We start from the raw sequence: 23,165 nt of genomic DNA, 5'->3' as shown, positions 1-23,165 counted from the left end.
GAAAGTTACTCTCAAAAGGAAAGTGACGGGGACATAAACACACAAGCATCGGTTGTCAAGCAATGCTAGGGGGACAAACATAGACACACAAACACACACACACATACATATATATATATATATATATATACATATATGCGACAGGCTTCTTTCAGTTTCCGTCTACCAAATCCACTCACAAGGCATTGGTCGGCCCGGGGCTATAGCAGAAGACACTTGCCCAAGATGCCACGCAGTGGGACTGAACCCGGAACCATGTGGCTGGTTAGCAAGCTACTTACCTCATAGCCACTCCTGCGGGTATGTGAATAGTGTTTTGTTTGTTTTTTTGTTGTTTTTTTTAATATATCTGAGATACATATCTAATCAACGAGCATTTTGGTACGGGAGAAATAGAGGGAGAAATGGGGGAGGGGGCGTTTAGTTAACGAATAAACAAACGATAAACAGACGCCAGTGGACTCTTTCGTCGTTAAGTAGCCTGATTTTTGTATCATCCTTGTAGATAAGCAACTCTAAAACATATACTAGTATAGGGTAGTATTTGTGGAGTGCTATTACGTAGGTCTGAGTAATAATTACAAGTTTCCTAGTAAAGTCTAAAATACAAGTGTTAATGTGAACGTGTCTGGGTTAAAACGATTTTTAGGCTAGTAGATTATAGTTGAAAGGAGATAACTGTGTATTTCAATTAATTCTAGAGAATAATACATTCCTATACATTAAAAATAAGGCTGAGATTTGATCAAAGGTCTCTCTATATAAAGCTGAAGTTGTCTGTGTATGGCAGGTTTGGTAGCCTTCAACTAACACTATCTCCTCCGAGACCCTGCGGCGCAAGTTGACCAAAATTGAGAGTATGATAGAAGAAGGCTTGCTCTTCCTTCCGTAGAAGAAAAAATTCAGATAGGATCATATTAACACCAAAACTTTATTTACATCAAAAAGGTGCTTTTTTTCTATGAAAATCCCTATTGTTTACGATTTTTTTACTGCTGTGTCACCATTTTTCGGTGTATTTCAACCAGAAAAATGTTCACTTAAAGAGAATAACAAGATACATAATGCAAAATTTTTACTTTTCAAAAATTCCAATTCTAAAGGGTCGAAACAAATCCGAGCAACGCCGGGCGATACTGCTAGTCTGGATATAAGCAGAAAGTGTTCATGTTACGATACAGGTATTACTTAGGGAACGTAAGCAACTAGATGGTTCAATGTAATTATAACAGGTAATTAAATTATAGAATATTAGCCTAGGGTTCAAATGGCTTTATAGTTACAATAAGGGTTACACTGGCTCTTGTGGGGACGGTGGGATAGACTTGGAGTGTTAATGATTTAGATGTATTTTAATCCACTTAGATGTACAAGTAATGGTCGTTCTAAATATTCAGTCACACTGGTGGTTAGTCTACTCTTTTGCTTCAGTCATTTGACTGTTGCCATGCTGGAGCACCGTCTTTAGTTGAGCAAATTGACCCCAGGACTTATTCTTTGTAAGCCTAGTACTTATTCTATCGGTCGCTTTTTCCGAACCGCTAAGTTACGACGACGTAAACACACCAGCATCGGTTGTCAAGCAATGTTGGCGGAGGGATGGACAAACACAGACATACAAACATATGCACATACATATATACGACGGGCTTCTTTCAGTTTCCGTCTTACCAAATCCACTCACAAGGCTTTGGTCGACCCGAGGCTATAGTAGAAGACACATGCCAAAGGTATCACGCAGTGGGACTGAACTCGGAACCATGTGGTTGGTAGTGTTTAAATCGAATGCATAGAGATTATTGCTAATAAGAGTACAGAGTAACATCCCAATGATAGCTCCATATGCTATTAAATTGGCACATTTTAGTACTAAATAACATATAATATAAAATAAAATATAAAATAAAAATAAATAAAAATAAAAAACAATCGAGAATAAATAAAGAAGTTAATGATTACCCAGGATTTAAAAAAAGATATATAGCTACATGTATGCAGGGATTCTACCGCTCTTAATTAAGGGGATAATCATATATCTATATAATTCTATCTGAGTAGACATATTATATAGTAGTTATTGTATACACATATAAAAAACATAAATCTATTCATTTATTTATTTAAATTAAATTTTATTGCATCATTATTATAAACATAAACAATAAGCGATTATTATTATTATTATTATCATCATTATTATTATTATTATTATTCAGTAGTTTTATTTTTATAGCGTGCTTTCACTTCACTACCGAACGCAGCTCTGTGTGCCTTGGGTATGTGTTGTGATTTGTTGTGATGCTCTGATGGTTATTGTATGGAAAGTGTTCTGCGTAGGATGTGTGCAGTGCCTAGTAGTGCAATTTTCTGTATGTTATATGTGTTTGTAAGTCCTGGTGTTTTTGTTATGTATTTATCTGAATATTTTTTTATCATGCCTAATGCACCTACTATGATAGGAATTGTTTCTGTTTTTAGATTCCAAATTCTGGTTACCTCTATTTCCAGGTCTTTGTATTTTGAGAGTTTCTCCATTTCTTTTAGAGACACGTTGTCATCTGCCGGTATTGATACATCAATTAGAAAGCATTTTATTATTATTATTATTATCATTATTATTATTATTATTATTATTATTATTATTATTATTATTATTATTATATTATTATTATTAATATTATCATTATTATTATTATTATTATATTTAGAATTTATTTTTCCCTTTCTGATAAATTCGGTTAATACATAATTTGCGACTGTTTGCTTCTATTTAACTTAAATTTTATATCTTCAAATTTTTTTTGTATTGCAGTATTTTAGATGATAAATATGATATTATATGGCATTATTATATATTTATATATACCTGCGTTTTTCTGCCCCCTTTTTTTTCCTTTTTCTTTTCCTTCTTCTCAATACCCTTTGATATTATATTAATCTCTTCTTTATTTAAGACGCAAAATATACACTGCCTTCTCCCTCAGTGTTAGATGGAGGCCTCCTTTAACCGACATCTTTTGTATATATGCTATCAGTTAATTGCTTATAGCCGTTATCTCAACATGTATTACTAATCGGTATATATTTACTATAAGGCGCCGAGCTGGCAGAAACGTTAGCACGCCGGGCGAAATGCTTAGCGGTATTTCGTCTGCGTTACGTTGTGAGTTCAAATTCCGCCGAGGTCGACTTTGCCTTTCATCCTTTCGGGGTCGACAACTTAAGTCCCAGTTACACACTTGGGTCGATGTAATCGACTTAATACCTATGTCTGTCCTTGTTTGTCCCCTCTGTGTTTAGCCCCTTGTGGGTAATAAAGAAATAGGTATATATTTACTACTAAGTTTCATCTCATAATTTTAATTTTATAAATTAACTAGCAGTATCGCCCGGCGTTGCTCGAGTTTGTTTCGATCTTTTAGAATTAGAATTTTTTAAAAGTAAAAATTTTGCATTACGTAGCTTGTTATTTTCTTTAAGTGAACATTTTTCTGGTTGAAATACACCGAAAAATGGCGACACAGCAGTCAAAGAATCGTAAAAAATAGGGATTTTCAAAGAAAAAAAGCACCTTTTTGATGTAAATAATTTTTGGTGTTAACATGGTCCGATTTGAATTCTTTCTTCTACGGAAGGAAGAGCAAGCCTTTTTCTATCACACACTCAATTTTGGTCAACTTGCGCCGCAGGGTCTCGGAGGAGATAGTGTTAGTTGAAGGCTACCAAACCTGCCATACACAGACAACTTCAGCTTTATATATAGAGAGATTACCTAAGATTTCTGATTCGAAACAGCTGTCAGAGACGTTGTCGTATTTTATAATTAATAAATAATTTTATTAATTACCTCTCCATTATCTTCTTTAAATATACAAATATATGAACCACGGTTTATATGGTTACCTTATAATTGAACTTTCTATAAATTGGTAAGTAACCAGTATTTTCATTGGATTTATGATCACTTAATGGGGTGTATTACCTTTACTAGAATATACATACATGCATACATATAAATATATGTACATATAGATCTATATATACATATATATATATGTATAAAAATACAAACTGGAACAAGAACGCAAAACATTTAGGAGACGATACAAAACATATATATACGTATATATATATATATATATATATATATATATATATGCTTATACATTTACGTATATATATATATATATATATACATATGCGTATATATATATATATATGTATACATAAACATATAAATATACATATATATATACATACATATACATATATAGATAAATATATATACGTATATATATATATATATACATATAGATATATATATATAGATACTCATCTATATATATACATATATACATATTGGTCTATATATATATACATATATATATATATATATATACACACATATATATATATACATATAAATCTATACGTATACATCTATGTATATATATACATATATACATATTCATCTATACATATATATATACATAAATATATATATATACACACTTAAGTATATATATACATATATATACATATACATATATATACATATACATCTATATATATACATCTATATATATATATATATAATATATATGTATATATATATATAATATATATATATATATATGTGTGTGTGTGTGTGTGTGTACACATATGTATATATATACATGCATACATATATTTATACATATATACATACATATATATATACATATATATACACATATATACATACATGTACATATATACAAATATATCTATACATATGCATGTATACTTATACATCTATACAAATACATCTATATATGTACATATATCCCTGCTCCTGCCCACGTTGCCGCACTTGCCCTTACCTCTCCAACACCACCCGCCTCACTAGCACCCACCATCGACCCTATCCCATCATCCACTCCTTCACCTGCACCTCCAGCAATATTATCTATTGCATCTCTTGCTCTCTCTGCAATTCCTTGTACATCGGACAAACGGGACGCCGCTTGGCTGACCGGTTCGCGGAACACCTTCGTGACATCCACCTTGCGAACGACACACCGGTCTCACGCCATTTCCGCTCCACCGGTCACTCCTTGCAACACCTATCTGTGTTCGGTTTGTCCTTACACAGAGGCCATCCGGATTCCCGTTTGCACCGTGAACAGGAATTAATCTTCTCTCTTCGCTCTTATACGCCATTTGGTCTCAACTCTCCCCCCTCCTCATCTAACCCCCCTCTCCCCCTCCTCACCTATCCTTTTACCCCCGACCCCTACTTCTTCAGTCCTTCATCCTTTCACCCCTACTCCCCTTCCCTTCTTCCCTCTTTCTCCCTCCCTCCTTCCCTCTTCCCCTTCCCTCTGCTCCCTCACTCCCCCTCTCCCTCTTTCCTCCTTCCTCCTCCCTCCTCCCCTTCCTTCTCCCCCTCCTCTCTCTCCCACATCCTCTCCTCTTCCCCCTCTCCTCCTCCCCCTTCTCCCCCTCTTCTCCTCACTACACCACACGACTTCACACATCACATCATATATGATGTGCCATACTAATACATACACCAACCCCATACATACACACGTCCACACCAATCCTACGCACTAATACTCTCTCATACACACACACACACACACACACCCTCATACATACTAATACATACACCAACCCTATACATACACACGTCCAGACCCCTCCTACGCACTATTAGCTGGTCCTTCAACCATATTATCAACCCTATTATCTCCCCTTATTTCGCTCTCGCGGCTCATGTTTGATCTTTGACCTCTGGCCGAAATCAGATCGCCATGTTGATTTGATTCGTTAGCTACTGGACGCATTTTTTTTCTCTCCTTTTTTCTGTGTTTTTTTTTCTCTCTGTGTATCTTTCTGTTGAAGAGCGTAGGCTCGAAACGTTAAAGACTTGTTTTATTTATATTTCCTGAGCGCCATACTAATACAATTGTTCGTTTGTTTTCCACCTGCCTTCGTCTTTTGTCTATTTTCATAAAGCTTCCCGTTATATATTATGCGCTCACGTGGTCTCACTTTCATCCTATATTCTACCAATGCCACTATCAACACTTACCTCTACCTTGGATTTTCTTTACCTCTTGGATACTTACCATTGGCTGCACCTCTCTTTCGCGGATCAAAGTGACTTTGCATTGATGTGAAATCCTTAAAAAATATACCACGACGTCTACACACATCTCTCACCTTGAACTTTCAACCTTGAACTTGTTCGCATAAACTGTCCCGTTTGTTGTATTTTTATTTTCTCTTATATTACCACTTTTTTTACATTCATTTCATGCTTTCCACATTTTCCTGCATTTTTGTTCTCCTTTCTGTCTTTCTTCCCTCTCTGGATGTCCATACTCCGTTTCCTCTACCTGCACCCCCCTTTTTTTGCCTCCCCCTCTCTCTGCTTCCCTTCTTTCTTTCCCTTTTCCGTTTACCCCGTCTTTTCTGCCCCTATCGCTTACTTATCTAGTTTTTTCATACGATTATTATTTTTTGTTTTTTTGAACGTTTGTTTTTTCCCCTTTTTTCGCTATCCTTTTTTTCTATTTTTTTCATACGATAATTTTTGTTTTTTGTTTTTTTTGTTTTTTCGAACGTTTTTTTTTCCGCTATCCCATCATGCCGGATCCTAGGTCCTACCTCCTCACCCTCCATCACCGTTTGAAGGATCATCTCCGTTCACTTCCTGTATATTGCCTTCAGCCGTCCGTTAATCTCTCTCTACTTCTTTTTAAAAAAACCCGCTTCTCTAGCCATGTCTCTTTCCTAAGCCGCTGCCTACATCACCGACTCATCCCTAAAGGTTTCCGCCTCCACTTCCACCCTGCTCTCCACTCGGATTCTTCCATCTTACCCATACTCCGCACCACATCTTACCGCCTTATGCGGGCCACCATTCGCTCCAATCTCTCCAAACTACATGCCATCAACCGCCTTCTTCCTCCTGCTTTCTCCACCGTCTTCTCCTCTCTGCCGCCTCTCTATGCTCCAAACACGCTACGCTTCATTATCCATTTGAATCAACTCTTCCATCAATTTCTTTCTGATACCAAACTTCGTAAACTCCAATCACTCTTCCATTCCACGCTACCCGACGCCACTACCCCAACTCCTCCACCACCCTTCTCCCCTCCCGATAGGCTCCATCCACCCACACCTAACCCCACTGCCCCTCCCTACAACCCCTTCTCCCCTCCCGATAGGCTCCATCCACCTACACCTAACCCTACTGCCCCGCCCAACCACCCCCACACACCTCCCCAATCCCTCCCCCTCAGACCTCCACGAGACCTACCACCCCTCCTACTTCTATTCCACCCACCCCTTCTCCACTTCCGTCTGTTGTTACCATTCCCCCGATCTTCCCCTCTCTGCGGCTGAACGCTCCGTCCTTGGTAGGGGTCTGCGTTTCATCCCCCTCACTCCATCCTGTAAGGAATTCCAGACGCGAGTTGATGTCCACAGCTCTTTGTGCGCCGTGTCCGGTTGGGTGCGCATTACCACGACTCGCCACCCACACCCAACGAAGAGACTGCTTCACTGGCCTGGGCCGCCGACCATCCCCGTGGACGCCTGCCCCTGGCCAGATCCTAGCAGTGGATCTTTTCGCGGGCGCTTGTCAGCGTGCATTGGAGCGGTTCAACTTCTCCAGGCGCCAACGCCGCCTCAACATCTCCCCGGCTGAGCTCTTGGCTCTCTGTTCCCTCCAACGGCGCGCTGACATTATCATCAAACCGGCTGACAAGGGTGGAGCTGTAGTGGTGTGGCGCGCGGACCTCTATAGGGCCGAGGCTTTCCGCCAACTCAATGACACATCCTTCTATTCCCCTCTGCCCTCTAACCCCACACGTAGCTACCAACAGACGGTATCCTCTACTGTCCACGACCTCATCTCGTCCTCCCGTCTCCCCCGCACCGCATCCAACCTAATTGTGCGAACCCCACGTACCCCCACCATTTACTTCCTCCCCAAAATCCACAAACCCAACAACCCTGGCCGTCCCATCGTCTCCGCCTGTAACTTCCCCACGGAGCTCATCTCTAAATACCTCGACCGTGTCCTTGACCCCTAGTGGCATCTCTTCCCTCCCACATCCACGATACCAACCATGCTCTCCGGCTTTTCAACTCTTTCTCCTTTCCTCCCGGCTCCTCCAAAATCCTTTTTACTATGGACATCCAAAGCCTCTATACTGTTATCCCTCACCACGAAGGACTGCAGGCCTTTCGACACTTTCTTGACCTCCGCTCTAACCCTGTACCTGACACCTCCACACACATTCGTCTGGCCGAACTTGTCCTTACTCTGAACTGCTTCTCGTTCGCGGGCGAGTTCTACCATCAGGTCTCGGGAGTGGCCATGGGAACGCGAATGGGCCCCAACTATGCGAACCTGTTCGTTGGCTATGTTGAGGCCCAAATATTCTCTAATTTCACTGGTCCCACTCCTGAACTATATGGTCGTTACATTGACGACATTATCGGTGCCACCTCACTCTCCGCGAACATCTAGATTCCTTCCTCTCTTTCGTCCAATCTTTCCATCCAGCCCTCCACTTCACTTCCACTATCTCCAACACCTCTGTCTCCTTCCTCGACATTTCGGTTAGCATTCTTCACTCCACTCTTACCACCTCCATTCACTACAAACACACAGACTCACACTCATACCTCAACTTCTCTTCCTCCCACCACCAGAAACACACCAAGCTTTCCATCCCCTATTCCCAATTCCTCCGTCTACGTAGGCTCTGTAGTGACGACCATGACTTTGAGACTCAGTCTCAACGTATGGCTCACCACTTCACCCTACGTGGATACCCCCTCACCACTATCCACACCGCCCTTGCCAGAGCACGGTCCGTGGACCGTGTATCTGTCTCTCTCTCCCGAACGCGCCCTGTAGTCTCCCGCCTCCTTTTTCCCCTCACTTACCACCCCACGACCCTACGTCTCCAACGCACCATTCTTCGAGCTTTCCGTCATCTCCAGTCCGACCGTCCACTTCACACCTCTTCCCTAACCGACCCCTCCCCTCTTTCAAACGAGCCCACAACCTTCGAGACCTTTTGGTCCATAGCTCTTCCCTGACCCTACCTCCCAACCCGGCTCGTTTCCCTGCTCCCGCCCACGTTGCCGCACTGCCCTTACCTCTCCAACACCACCCCCCTCACTAGCACCCACCATCGACCCTATCCCATCATCCACTCCTTCACCTGCACCTCCAGCAATATTATCTATTGCATCTCTTGCTCTTTCTGCAATTCCTTGTACATCGGACAAACGGGACGCCGCTTGGCTGACCGGTTCGCGGAACACCTTCGTGACATCCACCTTGCGAACGACACACCGGTCTCACGCCATTTCCGCTCCACCGGTCACTCCTTGCAACACCTATCTGTGTTCGGTTGTCCTTACACAGAGGCCATCCGGATTCCCGTTGCGCCGTGAGTGAACAGGAATTAATCTTCTCTCTTCGCTCTTATACGCCATTTGGTCTCAACTCTCCCCCCTCCTCATCTAACCCCCCTCTCCCCCTCCTCACCTATCCTTTTCCCCCCGACCCCTAATTCTTCAGTCCTCATCCTTTCACCCCTACTCCCCTTCCCTTCTTCCCTCTTTCTCCCTCCCTCCTTCCCTTTCCCCTTCCCTCTGCTCCCTCACTCCCCCTCCCCCTCCCCCTCCCCCTCCCCTCTTTCCTCCTTTTCCCCCTCCTCCCCCCTTCCTTCTCCCCCCTCCTCTCTCTCCCCATCCTCTCCTCTTCCCCCTCTCCTCCCCCTCTCCTCTCCCCCTTCCCCCCCCCTCTCTCCTCACTACACCACACGACTTCACACATCACATCATATATGATGTGCCATACTAATACATACACCAACTAATACATACTAATACGTACTAATACATACTAATACATACTAATACATACACCAACCCTATACATACACACGTCCAGACCCCTCCTACGCACTTATACTCCCTCATACACACACACACACTTATACATACTAATACATACTAATACATACACCAACCCCATACATACGCACGTCCACACCAATCCTACGCACTAATACTCTCTCATACACACACACACACACACACACCCTTATACATACTAATACATACACCAACCCTATACATACACACGTCCAGACCCCTCCTACGCACTATTAGCTGGTCTTTCAACCATATTATCAACCCTATTATCTCCCCTTATTTCGCTCTCGCGTCTCATGTTTGATCTTTGACCTCTGGCCGAAATCAGATCGCCATGTTGATTCGTTAGCTACTGCACGCATTTATTTTCTCTCCTTCTTTCTGTGTTTTTTTTCTCTCTGTGTATCTTTCTGTTGAAGAGCGTAGGCTCGAAACGTTAAAGACTTGTTTTATTTATATTTCCTGAGCGCCATACTAATACAATTGTTCGTTTGTTTTCCACCTGCCTTCGTCTTTTGTCTATTTTCATAAAGCTTCCCGTTATATATATATATATATATGCAGATGTATATACACTCATATACATGCTTATGTATGTTTTTTTTAAATATTTTCTCTCTGTTTTTTTCATCGTGTTCCTTTCTGTTCAAGAGCGTAGGCTTGAAACATAAAAAGACTTTCTTACGCATGCACAGCAGAGATCAAGGTCAATCTTTGCCAACCAGCTTCACTCTGCGTGTTTTAGCTTCGTTACTATTGCAACAGTCCGGATACTTATTGATCTTATCTCGTATAAATGCATAAAGTGCTGTTTTATTTTTATTTATTTTGTGTGTTCTGGTGTGCATCATCTTGACACTGCTGTTATCAGTTCAGATCTATTCTGTTTAGTGACTAATGTCTGTTTTACTGATAAGTCTATTTAGCTGACATTCATAATTTCAAAATGTCAAGGAAGGTGTGTGACACCCCTCCTTTCATTTCTTATTACTTGTTTATTTTTCGCCTACGTAGCATGCAATCATTTTAATCTAAAGATTTTACATTAAACTAGCAGTATCGCCCGGCGTTGCTCGGGTTTGTAAGGGAAATAATTATATAAGCATTTTTAGAGATGTAAAGTATAATAGCCATCTCAATATGGCTAACCACAAAGGTGGGGTGTTACTGTAGCTTTTTACGTTCTGAGATTTAATAATACATTTTTAGAGAGTTACTTCCTTTATATAATAGCAAAAAAATGCATTAAAAATGGGAAAAAATGATGGTAATTTTTTTTTTAATCGTAGACGCGCGCTAATACCCAGAAGGGCTCGCTATGAATCCCGACTATAAGATACCCGCTTTTGGTTACACTGCACCGCAAAATGTGGGAGTAGTTAGGAATCTAAATCGTAGGAGACAGACACACAACTTCACTTTTATATATAAAGATGAGCAGAAATTATATATCTATACGTAGCAGCAAAATTGTGATTTGGTTTCAATAACATCAACACCAGATTATACAATAAAGAGGCGTGTTGAGATTATTCTTCGATTTACACCAGGTCTCTTTATTATTGATAAGGCTGGGTTCAGAAGAAAAATCGATATCACCTATATTCAGTTCAGATGCAGCGAAACAGTGTTATAACCCTCACTCTTGAACAACAACGCACTGAGCGTCTAAATTTACTGCTAAGTAAAACCATGAACATCTGCAAAGTTATCCTTAAGGAATAGAATGATTTAGAGCTGACCTACTGAGGACTTTCCTATCGGAAATGTTTATCAAAGAATTGACTTCCCAACAACTAACGCAATACAGACTTATACATAACTAGCAGTATCGCCCGGCGTTGCTCGGCTTTGTAAGGGAAATAACTATATAAACATTTTAGAGAGTTACTTCCCTTATATAATCCAAGCAAAAATCATTAAAAATGCGGAAAAATGATGGTAAATTTTTTTTTAAATCGTAGACTCATCGTAGACGCGCGCTAATACCCAGAAGGGCTCGATATGAATGACGACTATAATATACCTGCTTTTGGTTAAACTGCACCGCAAAATGTGGGAGTAATTAGGAATCTAAATCGGAGGAGACAGAGTCTCACACACACAACTTCAATTTTATATATAAAGATTATGCTGTATAGCAGGCATAATACGTCAAATGCGTTCAGCCATTACAGATTCGAATCTTAACAATGCACATCATCTTTTCCAGCAACATCTTGGAAAATGCAAGAACATAAGCAAATACATCATAGTTACGATCAGTAATAGCAGTAAGCCTCATAAAATAAACAATTGTAGCGTGGAAGGTGTGTATAAACCATTCAAGAAACACACAAAAACCGTTAGATTCACTTCAACATTTAAATTTAATTTGTCAAAATATTTTCGTCGCTTTGAAACCGCGACCTGTTCACTGACAAAACTTCTTGCTGCATCTCAAAGCGAAGAAAATATTTTGACAAATTAAATCTAAATGTTGAAGTGAATCTAACGGTTTTTGTGTTTCTTAAATGGCTTATAAACACCTTCCACGCTGCAATTGTTTTCGTTCCAGCACACGATCTCAGATCAAGTCACTCGCTATGCAAGTACATCTCCGTAACTCATAAAATAAGTCATTCTGAAAATAATATCCACAACTGACAATAAGTTTGAATTATATGCGTACCAATGGATACTATGAAAATCATACATAGCAGTACACGGCCCAATTCCTTTTTGCACATATGTCATCTTACTATGATTCTGATAGCCCACGGAACATAATCATAACCCCAAATACTATACCTTTTCATACAAGATAATTCCAATATCACACCGGCTGAATAACGTGTGATTTTATGTATCTTTCTTGCATTTTGACAAATAATGTGAATTTTTAATTATCTTCTGAGATTTTACAAAAACAACAAAAATATTATTAAGAAAAAATATTCAAAATAATCATTTATTTTTCTAGTTTAATACCATTTAAATGAATTATAATACTTCATGATTATAATGATAATATTAATACAAATTCTAAAAATAATAATGATAATTATTGCAGGAGTGGCTGTGTGGTAAGTAGCTTGCTAACCAACCACATGGATTCAGGTTCAGTCCCACTGCGTGGCATCTTGGGCAAGTGTCTTCTACTATAGCCCCGGGCCGACCAATGCCTTGTGAGTAGATTTGGTAGACGGAAACTGAAAGAAGCTTGTCGTATATATGTATGTATGTATATATATATATATATATATATATATATATATATGTATGTATGTATGTATGTGTGTGTATATGTTTGTGTGTCTGTGTTTGTCCTCCTAGCATTGCTTGACAACCGATGCTGGTGTGTTTACGTCCCCGTCACTTAGCGGTTCGGCAAAAGAGATCGATAGAATAAGTACTGAGCTTACAAAGAATAAGTCCCGGTGTCGATTTGCTCGACTAAAGGCGGTGTTCCAGCATGGCCGCAGTCAAATGACTGAAACAAGTAAAAGAGTAAAAGAGTAATTGTTCGTTTCAAATTTTTGAATAAAGCCAATAATTTTAAGGAAGAAATTTTTTAACTTAAAACTGAAGAACCAACGTAAATATTCATTAGATCACATTTCAAACTCTTTGGTTTTGTAATTTTTGAGAATGTTCTATCTGCATTGCTCTTGCCTGCATAACATACTGATTGTTTACACAAACACAGACACTCACACACAGTTACATGCACGCATATATCTCTGAGTGTACAAGGCAGTGGGCAATGGGTGACTACATTCTTGAATTTAGGCAAAGGGAGAAGATTATAAATGGGCAGAAAAAAATAAAAATGATTCGCGAGTTAACAAAAAAAAAGTAATAATCAATTGCTTAACTGCTGATTAAATATCGTAAAATATCCTTGACTCTTTTTTTTTTACTTGTTTCAGTCATTTGACTGCGGCCATGCTGGAGCACCGCCTTTAGTCGAGCAAATCGACCCCGGGACTTATTCTTTGTAAGCCCAGTACTTATTCTATCGATCTCTTTTACCGAACCGCTAGGTGACAGGGACGTAAACGCACCAGCATCGGTTGTCAAGCAATGCTAGGGGGACAAACACAGACACACAAACACATACACACATATATATATATATATATATATGTACATATATACGACAGGCTTTTTTCAGTTTCCGTCTACCAAATCCACTCACAAGGCATTGGTCGGCCCGGGGCTATAGCAGAAGACACTTGCCCAAGATGCCACGCAGTGGGACTGAACCCAGGACCATGTAGTTCGTTAGCAAGCTACTTACCACACAGCCACTCCTGCGCCTACCAACCTTTTTATTAATACTAGTTAACTATCTTTTCCCACCCTGGTCTCATTTTTGCCTTTTACAAAAAAAAGCTCGATAGTTTCAAATTTTTCTTTCGTTAGTTTTCGTTTGTAAAATTGTAAAATTTAAAAAAGACCCAGGATTAGAAAGATGAGGCACTCACTCGAAAGTCTATTAATATTGGTTTCAAATTTTGGCACAAGGCCAGCAGGTTTGGGGGAGGGGATGAGTTGATTAACTATTCAACTGGTACTTTATCTACTCCGAAAGGATGAAAGGCAAAGTCGGCCTTGGCGGAATTTGAACTTAGAACGGACGAAATGTCACTAAGCATTTCACCCGGCGTGCTGGCCTTGTGGATCTATTAATATCTATTTCTTTGCTACCCACAAGGGGCAAAACATAGAGGGGACAAACAAGGACAGACAAAGGGATTAAGTCGATTACATCGACCCCGGTGCGAAACTGGTACTTTATTTACCGACCCCGAAAGAATGAAAGGCAAAGTCGACCTCGGCGGAATTTGAACTCAGAACGTAACGACAGACAAAATACCGCTAAGCATTTCACCCGGCATGCTGGCCTTGTGGATCTATTAATATTAATGCCTTGTGAGTGGATTTGGTAGACGGAAACTGAAAGAAGACTGTCGTATATATATATATATATGTATGTGTGTGTATGTGTTTGTGTTTGTTTGTCCCCCTAGCATTGCTTGACAACCGCTGCTGGTGTGTTTACGTCCCCGTAACTTAGCGGTTTGGCCAATGAGACCGATAGAATAAGTACTGGGCTTACAAAAGAATAAGTCCCGGGGTCGAGTTTCTCGATTAAAGGTGGTGCTCCAGCATGGCCGCAGTCAAATGACTGAAACAAGTAAAAGAGTAAAAGAGTAAAAGAGAGTATCAGCATATTGGCATATAAATCATTTTCTTTCGCCCTTGTTTATAAGTTGTTTATATATATATATATATATATATATATATATATATATACGACGGGCTTCTTTCGGTTTCCGTAAATCAAATCCACTCACAAGGCTTTGGTCGGCCCGAGACTATAGTAGAAGACACTTGCCCAAGGTGTCACGCAGTGGGACTGAACCCGAAACCATGTGGTTAGTAAGCAAGCTACTTACCATACAGCCACTCCTACGCCTGTTAAGAATATTTATCTTAATACTATTGTTTAATGGATAAAAAGGAAGAACAGTTCAAAGTGATCGATTAAAGTACAGCAGCAACTCAGAGTTTCTGATATCAACTATGATTATGTTTTTGAAATTTTCATATCTTTAATCGAAACATTTTCCTTCGATAGTAGATAAACCCAGATTCATTGAAACCAGGAATATTTTCATAAGATTTTATTCAACGCTTTCGAGTGAAGAGGCCGTTCTCTGTAAACTAGACAGCTATGTTCTCAGAAAAATGGATATGAAAATTGTTAAAATTGCTGGAGAATTTATTTGATAGTACAGGAAGCTCAAGAGGTGTTCATAGTGCTTTCGCAACAAGAAAGATGAATATTTTCTGTGAGTTGTCTATGTCTAGTGATGAGGACATCTCTCAAATCTTGCTATAGCTATCATGGTATACCAAGTATCTTGCAATAAGAGGTACTAAACACTCCACAATTTCTGGGGACTACGCCGAGCCCCTACATCTTTCTAGAAACATACATTCTTTGAAATCATTATAATGAAGAAAGAGCAATCTCAAAGTGTAACAATATGGTCTTCTCGGTATGAAGAAGTAAACGCCGTTGAGGAATGATTAATTCATATTGTACAGATGTTTCTTGACTTGACAAAGATCAAAACACCGAAACAAATATGATTTGTATTGCATTATTCTATGCAATATGAGATCGTGATTGCTTTACTGGAATGATTATACAGAAAATTAATGCTGTCTTTCGACTTCAGACATTTTGAGGTCTAGTCACTGACCACAGAGCTACTCAACATGTTCCAGTTCCAGCGACAGACGACCATCCATGCTCCTGCTTCAGCTACGACGACGCTAATGTACACCCGCAACAGAACGTCTTCTATCTCCGCCGCCGTCGTCACCATCATCGTACCAACTTCAAGTCGCCATTACCACCGTCAACTTCAGACATGTGCTCACCAACACGACCAGTTTTACTAACGCTGTTAGAGTGAATCATTTCACCACGTATAACAGTCCATTCCATATGAAGAAATAAATAACCCCAGCCAATACCTCCAGAAAAATATTGTCTATGTTATATATATTATAGGAGCTACAGTAGTATCTATAGCAACCAAAAAAGTTCTTCCTAACTTCAGAAAGGAAGAAATCTTTAAAAGTATTCGGAGGCGCATGAAGAAGTTCGTTGGGTTTTCTCATCATCAATTCTGAAGCCACAGATATCTCAATTAATCACTATAAACTTGTTTCATATTACGGTGTTGATATAGTTTCCTTATAGACTTGAAAATCAATCTACATAATGTCAGTTACAGACAATTCGCATTCCTCTGGCTCACATGACAACTGCAATTGGTGTTTTTTTAAACTATTTACAACAGATAAATGAATACTTCATGACGTAATGCCAGTGTACAATCAAATAACTGATTTTTCGGCAATCATGACAGCACCCTATTTTCTGTAAAGAAATTCTTCAGCTACCCCTGACATATAAAAACATATTTGAGGTATACAATGTGGAAAACGCGACTAAATATTCAGTGAAAATATATCTATTTCTTTACTACCCACAAGGGGTTAAACACAGAGAGGACAGACAAACGAATTAAGTCGATTAAATCGACCCCCAGTGCGTAAATGGTACTTATTTAATCGACCCCGAAAGGATGAAAGGCAAAGTCGACCTTGACGGAATTTGAACTCAGAATATGAAGACAGACGTAATACCGCAAAGCGTTCCGTCTGGCGTGCTAACGATTCTGCCAGCTCGCCGCCTTAAAATATATCAGTGAAAATATATCAACATGTCCTCTGGCCAAAATGTTCACCAACTAATTGACATTTCTGGTGCTAATGAACCAAAAAATAAAATTTTAAGCTTCCAGTCTCATTGCTTTGAAGGAATGATGTTGTGGAGAAAAACATTAGAGAAAAAAGTTACAGAGGTTTAAAAATCGAAAAAACTGTATATTTTTAGCCAATAACGAGACAGAAATTTTCTGCGCTTAGCGGAGCAATGTCAAATTTAAGATTGTAGCATCTGACCTGTTCCTTGTAGGTTTCTAAACAAACAGAAATACCTAATAAAATCAACATGTATCATCTCACTGTTTCGTTTGCCTCTTCCTTGACTGTATGGTTTTATAATTTTTTAATTTGTAATAATATATTTGCATGTGTTTACTTTATGCATATTTCAGTATTATGATTACCTATCATGTACACTTGTGCACATCGTTAACATATAAGTGCATGTTAAGGCGGCCAGCTGGCAGAAACGTTAGCACGCCGGGCAAAATGCTTAGCGGTGTTTCGACTACCGTTACGTTCTGAGTTCAAATTCCGCCGAGCTCGACTTTGCCTTTCATCCTTTCGGGGTCGATAAATTAAGTACCAGTTACGTACTGGGATCGATATAATCGACTTCATCCGTTTGTCTGTCCTTGTTTGTCCTCTCTGTGTTTAGCCCCTTGTGGGTAGTAAAGAAATAGGTATTCGTCTGCCGTTACATTGTGATTTCAAATTCCGCCGAGGTCGACTTTGCCTTTCATCCTTTCAGGGTCGATAAATTAAGTACCAGTTACGTACTGGGATCGATATAATCGACTTAATCAGTTTGTCTGTCCTTGTTTGTCCTCTCTGTGTTTAGCCCCTTGTGGGCAATAAAATGATAAAATATATATGTGTGTGTGTGTGTGTGTGAAAAGGGGGCGGCGTCTGTCTCAAAAACTTCAAAGTAAAGTTTTCATGCTCGGATTTGTAAACTACGATAAGAAAAATACTGGTCAACAAAGAATTTGTCCGAAGAAAAAGAATACCTGTATCTTATATATTTTTGTGAAATGATCTTAATTAGCAACGCACCTTTGATTATTAATGCTCAATTACTGATTATATTTACACTAATTACCTTAATTTGCTATAAAAATACTTTTAAAAAATGAAGGTAATAAGAAATATAGGCGTAGGAGTGGCTGTGGTAAGTAGCTTGTTTACGAACCACATGGTTCCAGGTTCAGTCCCACTGCGTGGTACCTTGGGTAAGTATCTTCTACTATAGCCTTGGGCCGACCAAAGCCCTGTGAGTGGATTTGGTATGTGTGTGTGTGTGTGTGTGTGTGTGTGTCTGTGTGTGTGTGTGTGTGTGTGTGTGTCTTTGTGTGTGTGTGTCTTTGTCCCCCCGATGCTGGTGTGTTTAGGTCACCGTAACTTAGCGGTTCGGCAAAAGAGACCGATAGAATAAGTACTAGGCTTACAAAGAATAAGTCCTGGAGTCGATTTGTCTCGACTAAAGGGGGTGCTCCAGCATGGCCACAGTCAAATGACTGAAACAAGTAAAGGAGTAAAGGAGTAACTCAAATGATGAAAATGTCAATATTATGTTGGAAGAAATACACACACACACACACACACATTTGTTTTCAAACTTAATTTCTCGGTGGGTGGGAAAATTGTTTTGGATTGAAGACGGAAAAATGTGGAGAAGGGTGGTCTCTCTTGGGTTTGTTTGATTTTCACGACAAAAAAAAAACTATATTTCAACAACTTAGGCGCAGGAGTGACTGCGGGTTCAATCCCACTGCGTGGCACCTTGGGCAAGTGTATTCTACTATGGCCTCGGGCTCACTAAAGCTTTGTGAGTGGATTTGGTAGACGGAAACTGAAAGAAGCCTGTCGTATATATATATATATATGTGTGTGTGTGTGTGTGTGTGTGCGTGCGTGTGTGTGTGTGAGAGTGTGTGTCTGTGTGTCTGTTTGTGTGTCTGTGTTTGTCCCCCTCATCATCGCTAGACAACCGATGTTGGTGTGCTCACGTCCCCGTAACTTAGCGGTTCGGCAAAAGAGACCGATAGAATAAGTGCTAGGCTTACAAAGAATAAGAACTGGAGTCGATCTGTTCGACTAAAGGCGGTGCTCCAGCATGGCCGCAGTCAAATGACTGAAACAAATATATAAAAAAAGAAAAGAAAAAACTTATAAATATTTTGTACCATGAACAATATATATAGATGGATATAGATATAGACATATATATTGTTTATATATACACCACATTAGACGTTGTGGAGGCGCGTGGCTTAGTGATTAGTGTGTCAGCATCATGATCGTAAGATTGTGATTTCGATTCCTGGACCGGGCGACGCGTTGTGTTCTTCAGCAAAACACTTCATTTCACGTTGCTCAAGTCCACTCAGCTGGCAAAAATGAGTAACGCTGCGATGGACTGGCGTCCCGTCCAGCTGGGAAGCACATACGCCATAGAAACCAGGAAACCGGGCCCATGAGCCTGGTTAGGCTTTAAAAGGGCCCATTTATTTTTATTTATTACATTGGACGTTGGGTTTTGTGGAAGTTTTCTTCCTTAGAAGCTTCGTTGTCGTGACAGTTAAAGAATTTAAAAGAAACGTTGAAGAATCGCAATGGAGAGTTTGTTCTTCCTCATTTAAGAAATGCATGATTGTCACACAATTCCATCTCAGTCATGTCTTCATACAGACACACACACACGCAACTGTCCTTTATGTAAGTCTGTGTTCGATATACCTGGCGTGGTTAACCAGCCAAATCAAGAGCAACCTTGGTATTTAATAAATGTAACAATACAGTTATAAGTGCTACCATTGTACCACAAAACTTACCAAATGTAGAAATATACTAATGTACCCCGAAATTATATAAAACAGCACACATGCACGCACCCACCTATACTTCGCGTAAGTTTATGCTCGATATAGCCGGCGTGGATAATCAGTCAAGTCGTGTGTCACCCTAGTAATTAATATATATAACAATACAATTATAGGCGCAGGAGTGGCTGTGTGGTAAGTAGCTTGCCTACCAACCACATGGTTCTGGGTTCAGTCCCACTGCGTAGCATCTTGGGCAAGTGTCTTCTGCTATAGCCCCGGGCCGACCAATGCCTTGTGAGTGGATTTGGTAGACGGAAACTGAAAGAAGCCTGTCGTATATATGTATATATATGTATGTATGTGTATGTATATGTTTGTGTGTCTGTGTTTGTCCCTCTAGCATTGCTTGACAACCGATGCTGGTGTATTTACGTCCCCGTCTCCTAGCGGTTCGGCAAAAGAGATCGATAGAATAAGTACTGGGCTTACAAAGAATAAGTCCCAGGGTCGATTTTCTCGACTAAAGGCGATGCTACAGCATGGCCGCAGTCAAATGACTGAAACAAGTAAAAGAGTAATTGTTTGTTTCAAATTTTAGAATAAAGCCAGCAATTTTAAGGAAGAATTTTTTAATTCAAAACTGAAGAACCAAGTAAATAAGAATCTTTTGGTGTGAAGAATTAACATAGAGAACGGTGGCACAGACAACAGTGAACTACAACGCAGCGTGTGGTTGTCATGGTAACATGCTGCTAATGCTACACTGTCTGTTGATTGGCAAAAATTACCCAAGGGGCTCATGTTGCGAATGAGGAAGACTAGATCCAGCATATTAAAAAATACCTTTAAAGGTTAAAATTATAAACAATTCATAAATAGGGCAAAAGAAATAAATGAGATACTTACTCATACCCATGGAAGAAGCAAACACTAAGTCATGAGCACAATTAAGAACCCCAAATACATCCAAAATAGAAATACTCTAGCCCATTCGAGACACGTGCGATTTGAACTGATGCTCTCACAGAGTGAAAGACTCCGGAAGTGAACGCTTAAATTTATATCTAATGTAGGATAAAATTTTTTCGAAAAAAATTCTTTTCCCAAAAAATTTTATCACTGGCCAGCATATTAAAAAATACCTTTAAAGGTTAAAATTATAAACAATTCATTTATGAATTGTATTTATATATATATATATAAGAAAAAAAAACACCTTTTATCAATTCAAAATGAACAATTAAATTACACCATCTAGAAAATTACATATAATAGAAATATTAAATATAAAATAACAATAATATACCGATGATTAAGTAATGTGCAAAATAATAAATAAAACGTGTATATTTGGCACACACACACACACACACACACACACACAGTTTAGAAATATTTCAGCTATAAATTTATTTGATCTAATTTGAATCTAATTAACTGAAGGTATATTACAATATTCTTTAACTTCTGTGAACTGACAGAGAGGACTAGTGAATTATTAATGTATTTTTACAAAAAGTGTTATAGAGCCATTTAAAGTATGGTTGAGAATATATAATGAAGAATTATATAAAAGTCAATAATATATACTTACTGAAATCCATATTTGTGAAGAGAAGCTGCTGCGTGAAGTGGATTTAGCTATAGAAGAATGAAATGTATAAGCTGACAAAATTAGTGATACTACTTGACTTGTGCGTGAAAATATAACTATTCCACTGGTTGTAGACTTTGGACAGTGTAAACAATAATTTATATCAGTGACGTCATAAGTCAAGTTCCTAATGTGAGACGGATACCTGTTTGAAGTTGATATTGTTCTTTATCAAATACTTTGTAACATACATGAGTTCATGCATTGCTTACATGTAAATAAGAGTTATATATATCCGGCTGCTATAACTCTTTATCATTTTGTTATATACTCTTACTCGCTTTACTCTTTTACTTGTTTCAGTCATTTGACTGCGGCCATGCTGGAGCACCGCCTTTTAGTCGAGCAAATCGACCCCGGGACTTATTCTTTGAAAACCCAGTACTTATTCTATCGGTCTCTTTTGCCGAACCGCTAAGTGACGGGGACGTAAACACACCAGCATCGGTTGTCAAGCAATGCTATGGGGACAAACACAGACACACAAACATATACACACACATACATATATATATATATATATATATATATATATATAAGAAAAAAAACACCTTTTATCAATTCAAAATGAACAATTAAATTACACCATCTAGAAAATTACATATAATAGAAATATTAAATATAAAATAACAATAATATACCGATGATTAAGTAATGTGCAAAATAATAAATAAAACGTGTATATTTGGCACACACACACACACACACAGTTTAGAAATATTTCAGCTATAAATTTATTTGATCTAATTTGAATCTAATTAACTGAAGGTATATTACAATATTCTTTAACTTCTGTGAACTGACAGAGAGGACTAGTGAATTATTAATGTATTTTTACAAAAAGTGTTATAGAGCCATTTAAAGTATGGTTGAGAATATATAATGAAGAATTATATAAAAGTCAATAATATATACTTACTGAAATCCATATTTGTGAAGAGAAGCTGCTGCGTGAAGTGGATTTAGCTATAGAAGAATGAAATGGTATAAGCTGACAAAATTAGTGATACTACTTGACTTGTGCGTGAAAATATAACTATTCCACTGGTTGTAGACTTTGGACAGTGTAAACAATAATTTATATCAGTGACGTCATAAGTCAAGTTCCTAATGTGAGACGGATACCTGTTTGAAGTTGATATTGTTCTTTATCAAATACTTTGTAACATACATGAGTTCATGCATTGCTTACATGTAAATAAGAGTTATATATATCCGGCTGCTATAACTCTTTATCATTTTGTTATATACTCTTACTCGCTTTACTCTTTTACTTGTTTCAGTCATTTGACTGCGGCCATGCTGGAGCACCGCCTTTTAGTCGAGCAAATCGACCCCGGGCTTATTCTTTGAAAACCCAGTACTTATTCTATCGGTCTCTTTTGCCGAACCGCTAAGTGACGGGGACGTAAACACACCAGCATCGGTTGTCAAGCAAT

The 23,165-nt window shown here is 38.9% G+C and overlaps 1 protein-coding gene across 3 annotated transcripts in view; it reads right to left on the bottom strand.

Annotated features, from left to right (window-relative positions):
• Window positions 1-21,810, bottom strand: part of LOC115232372 (proline-rich transmembrane protein 1-like) — a 127,555-nt gene extending 105,745 nt beyond the window's left edge. For all 3 annotated transcript variants that reach the window (XM_036511817.1, XM_036511825.1, XM_029802213.2), the window contains exon 1: window positions 21,667-21,810. In XM_036511817.1, the coding sequence (XP_036367710.1) occupies window positions 21,667-21,676 (10 nt within the window). In that variant the 5' untranslated portion in view covers window positions 21,677-21,810. The remainder of the gene's footprint in view (window positions 1-21,666) is intronic.
• Between the last annotated feature and the right edge of the window lie 1,355 nt (window positions 21,811-23,165).

This window comes from Octopus sinensis, linkage group LG2 (assembly GCF_006345805.1).
Source record: "Octopus sinensis linkage group LG2, ASM634580v1, whole genome shotgun sequence".
Lineage (NCBI taxonomy): Eukaryota > Metazoa > Mollusca > Cephalopoda > Octopoda > Octopodidae > Octopus > Octopus sinensis.
The sequence above is the reverse complement of the archived record's forward strand: the minus strand, read 5'-3'. Positions and strand labels throughout refer to the sequence as shown.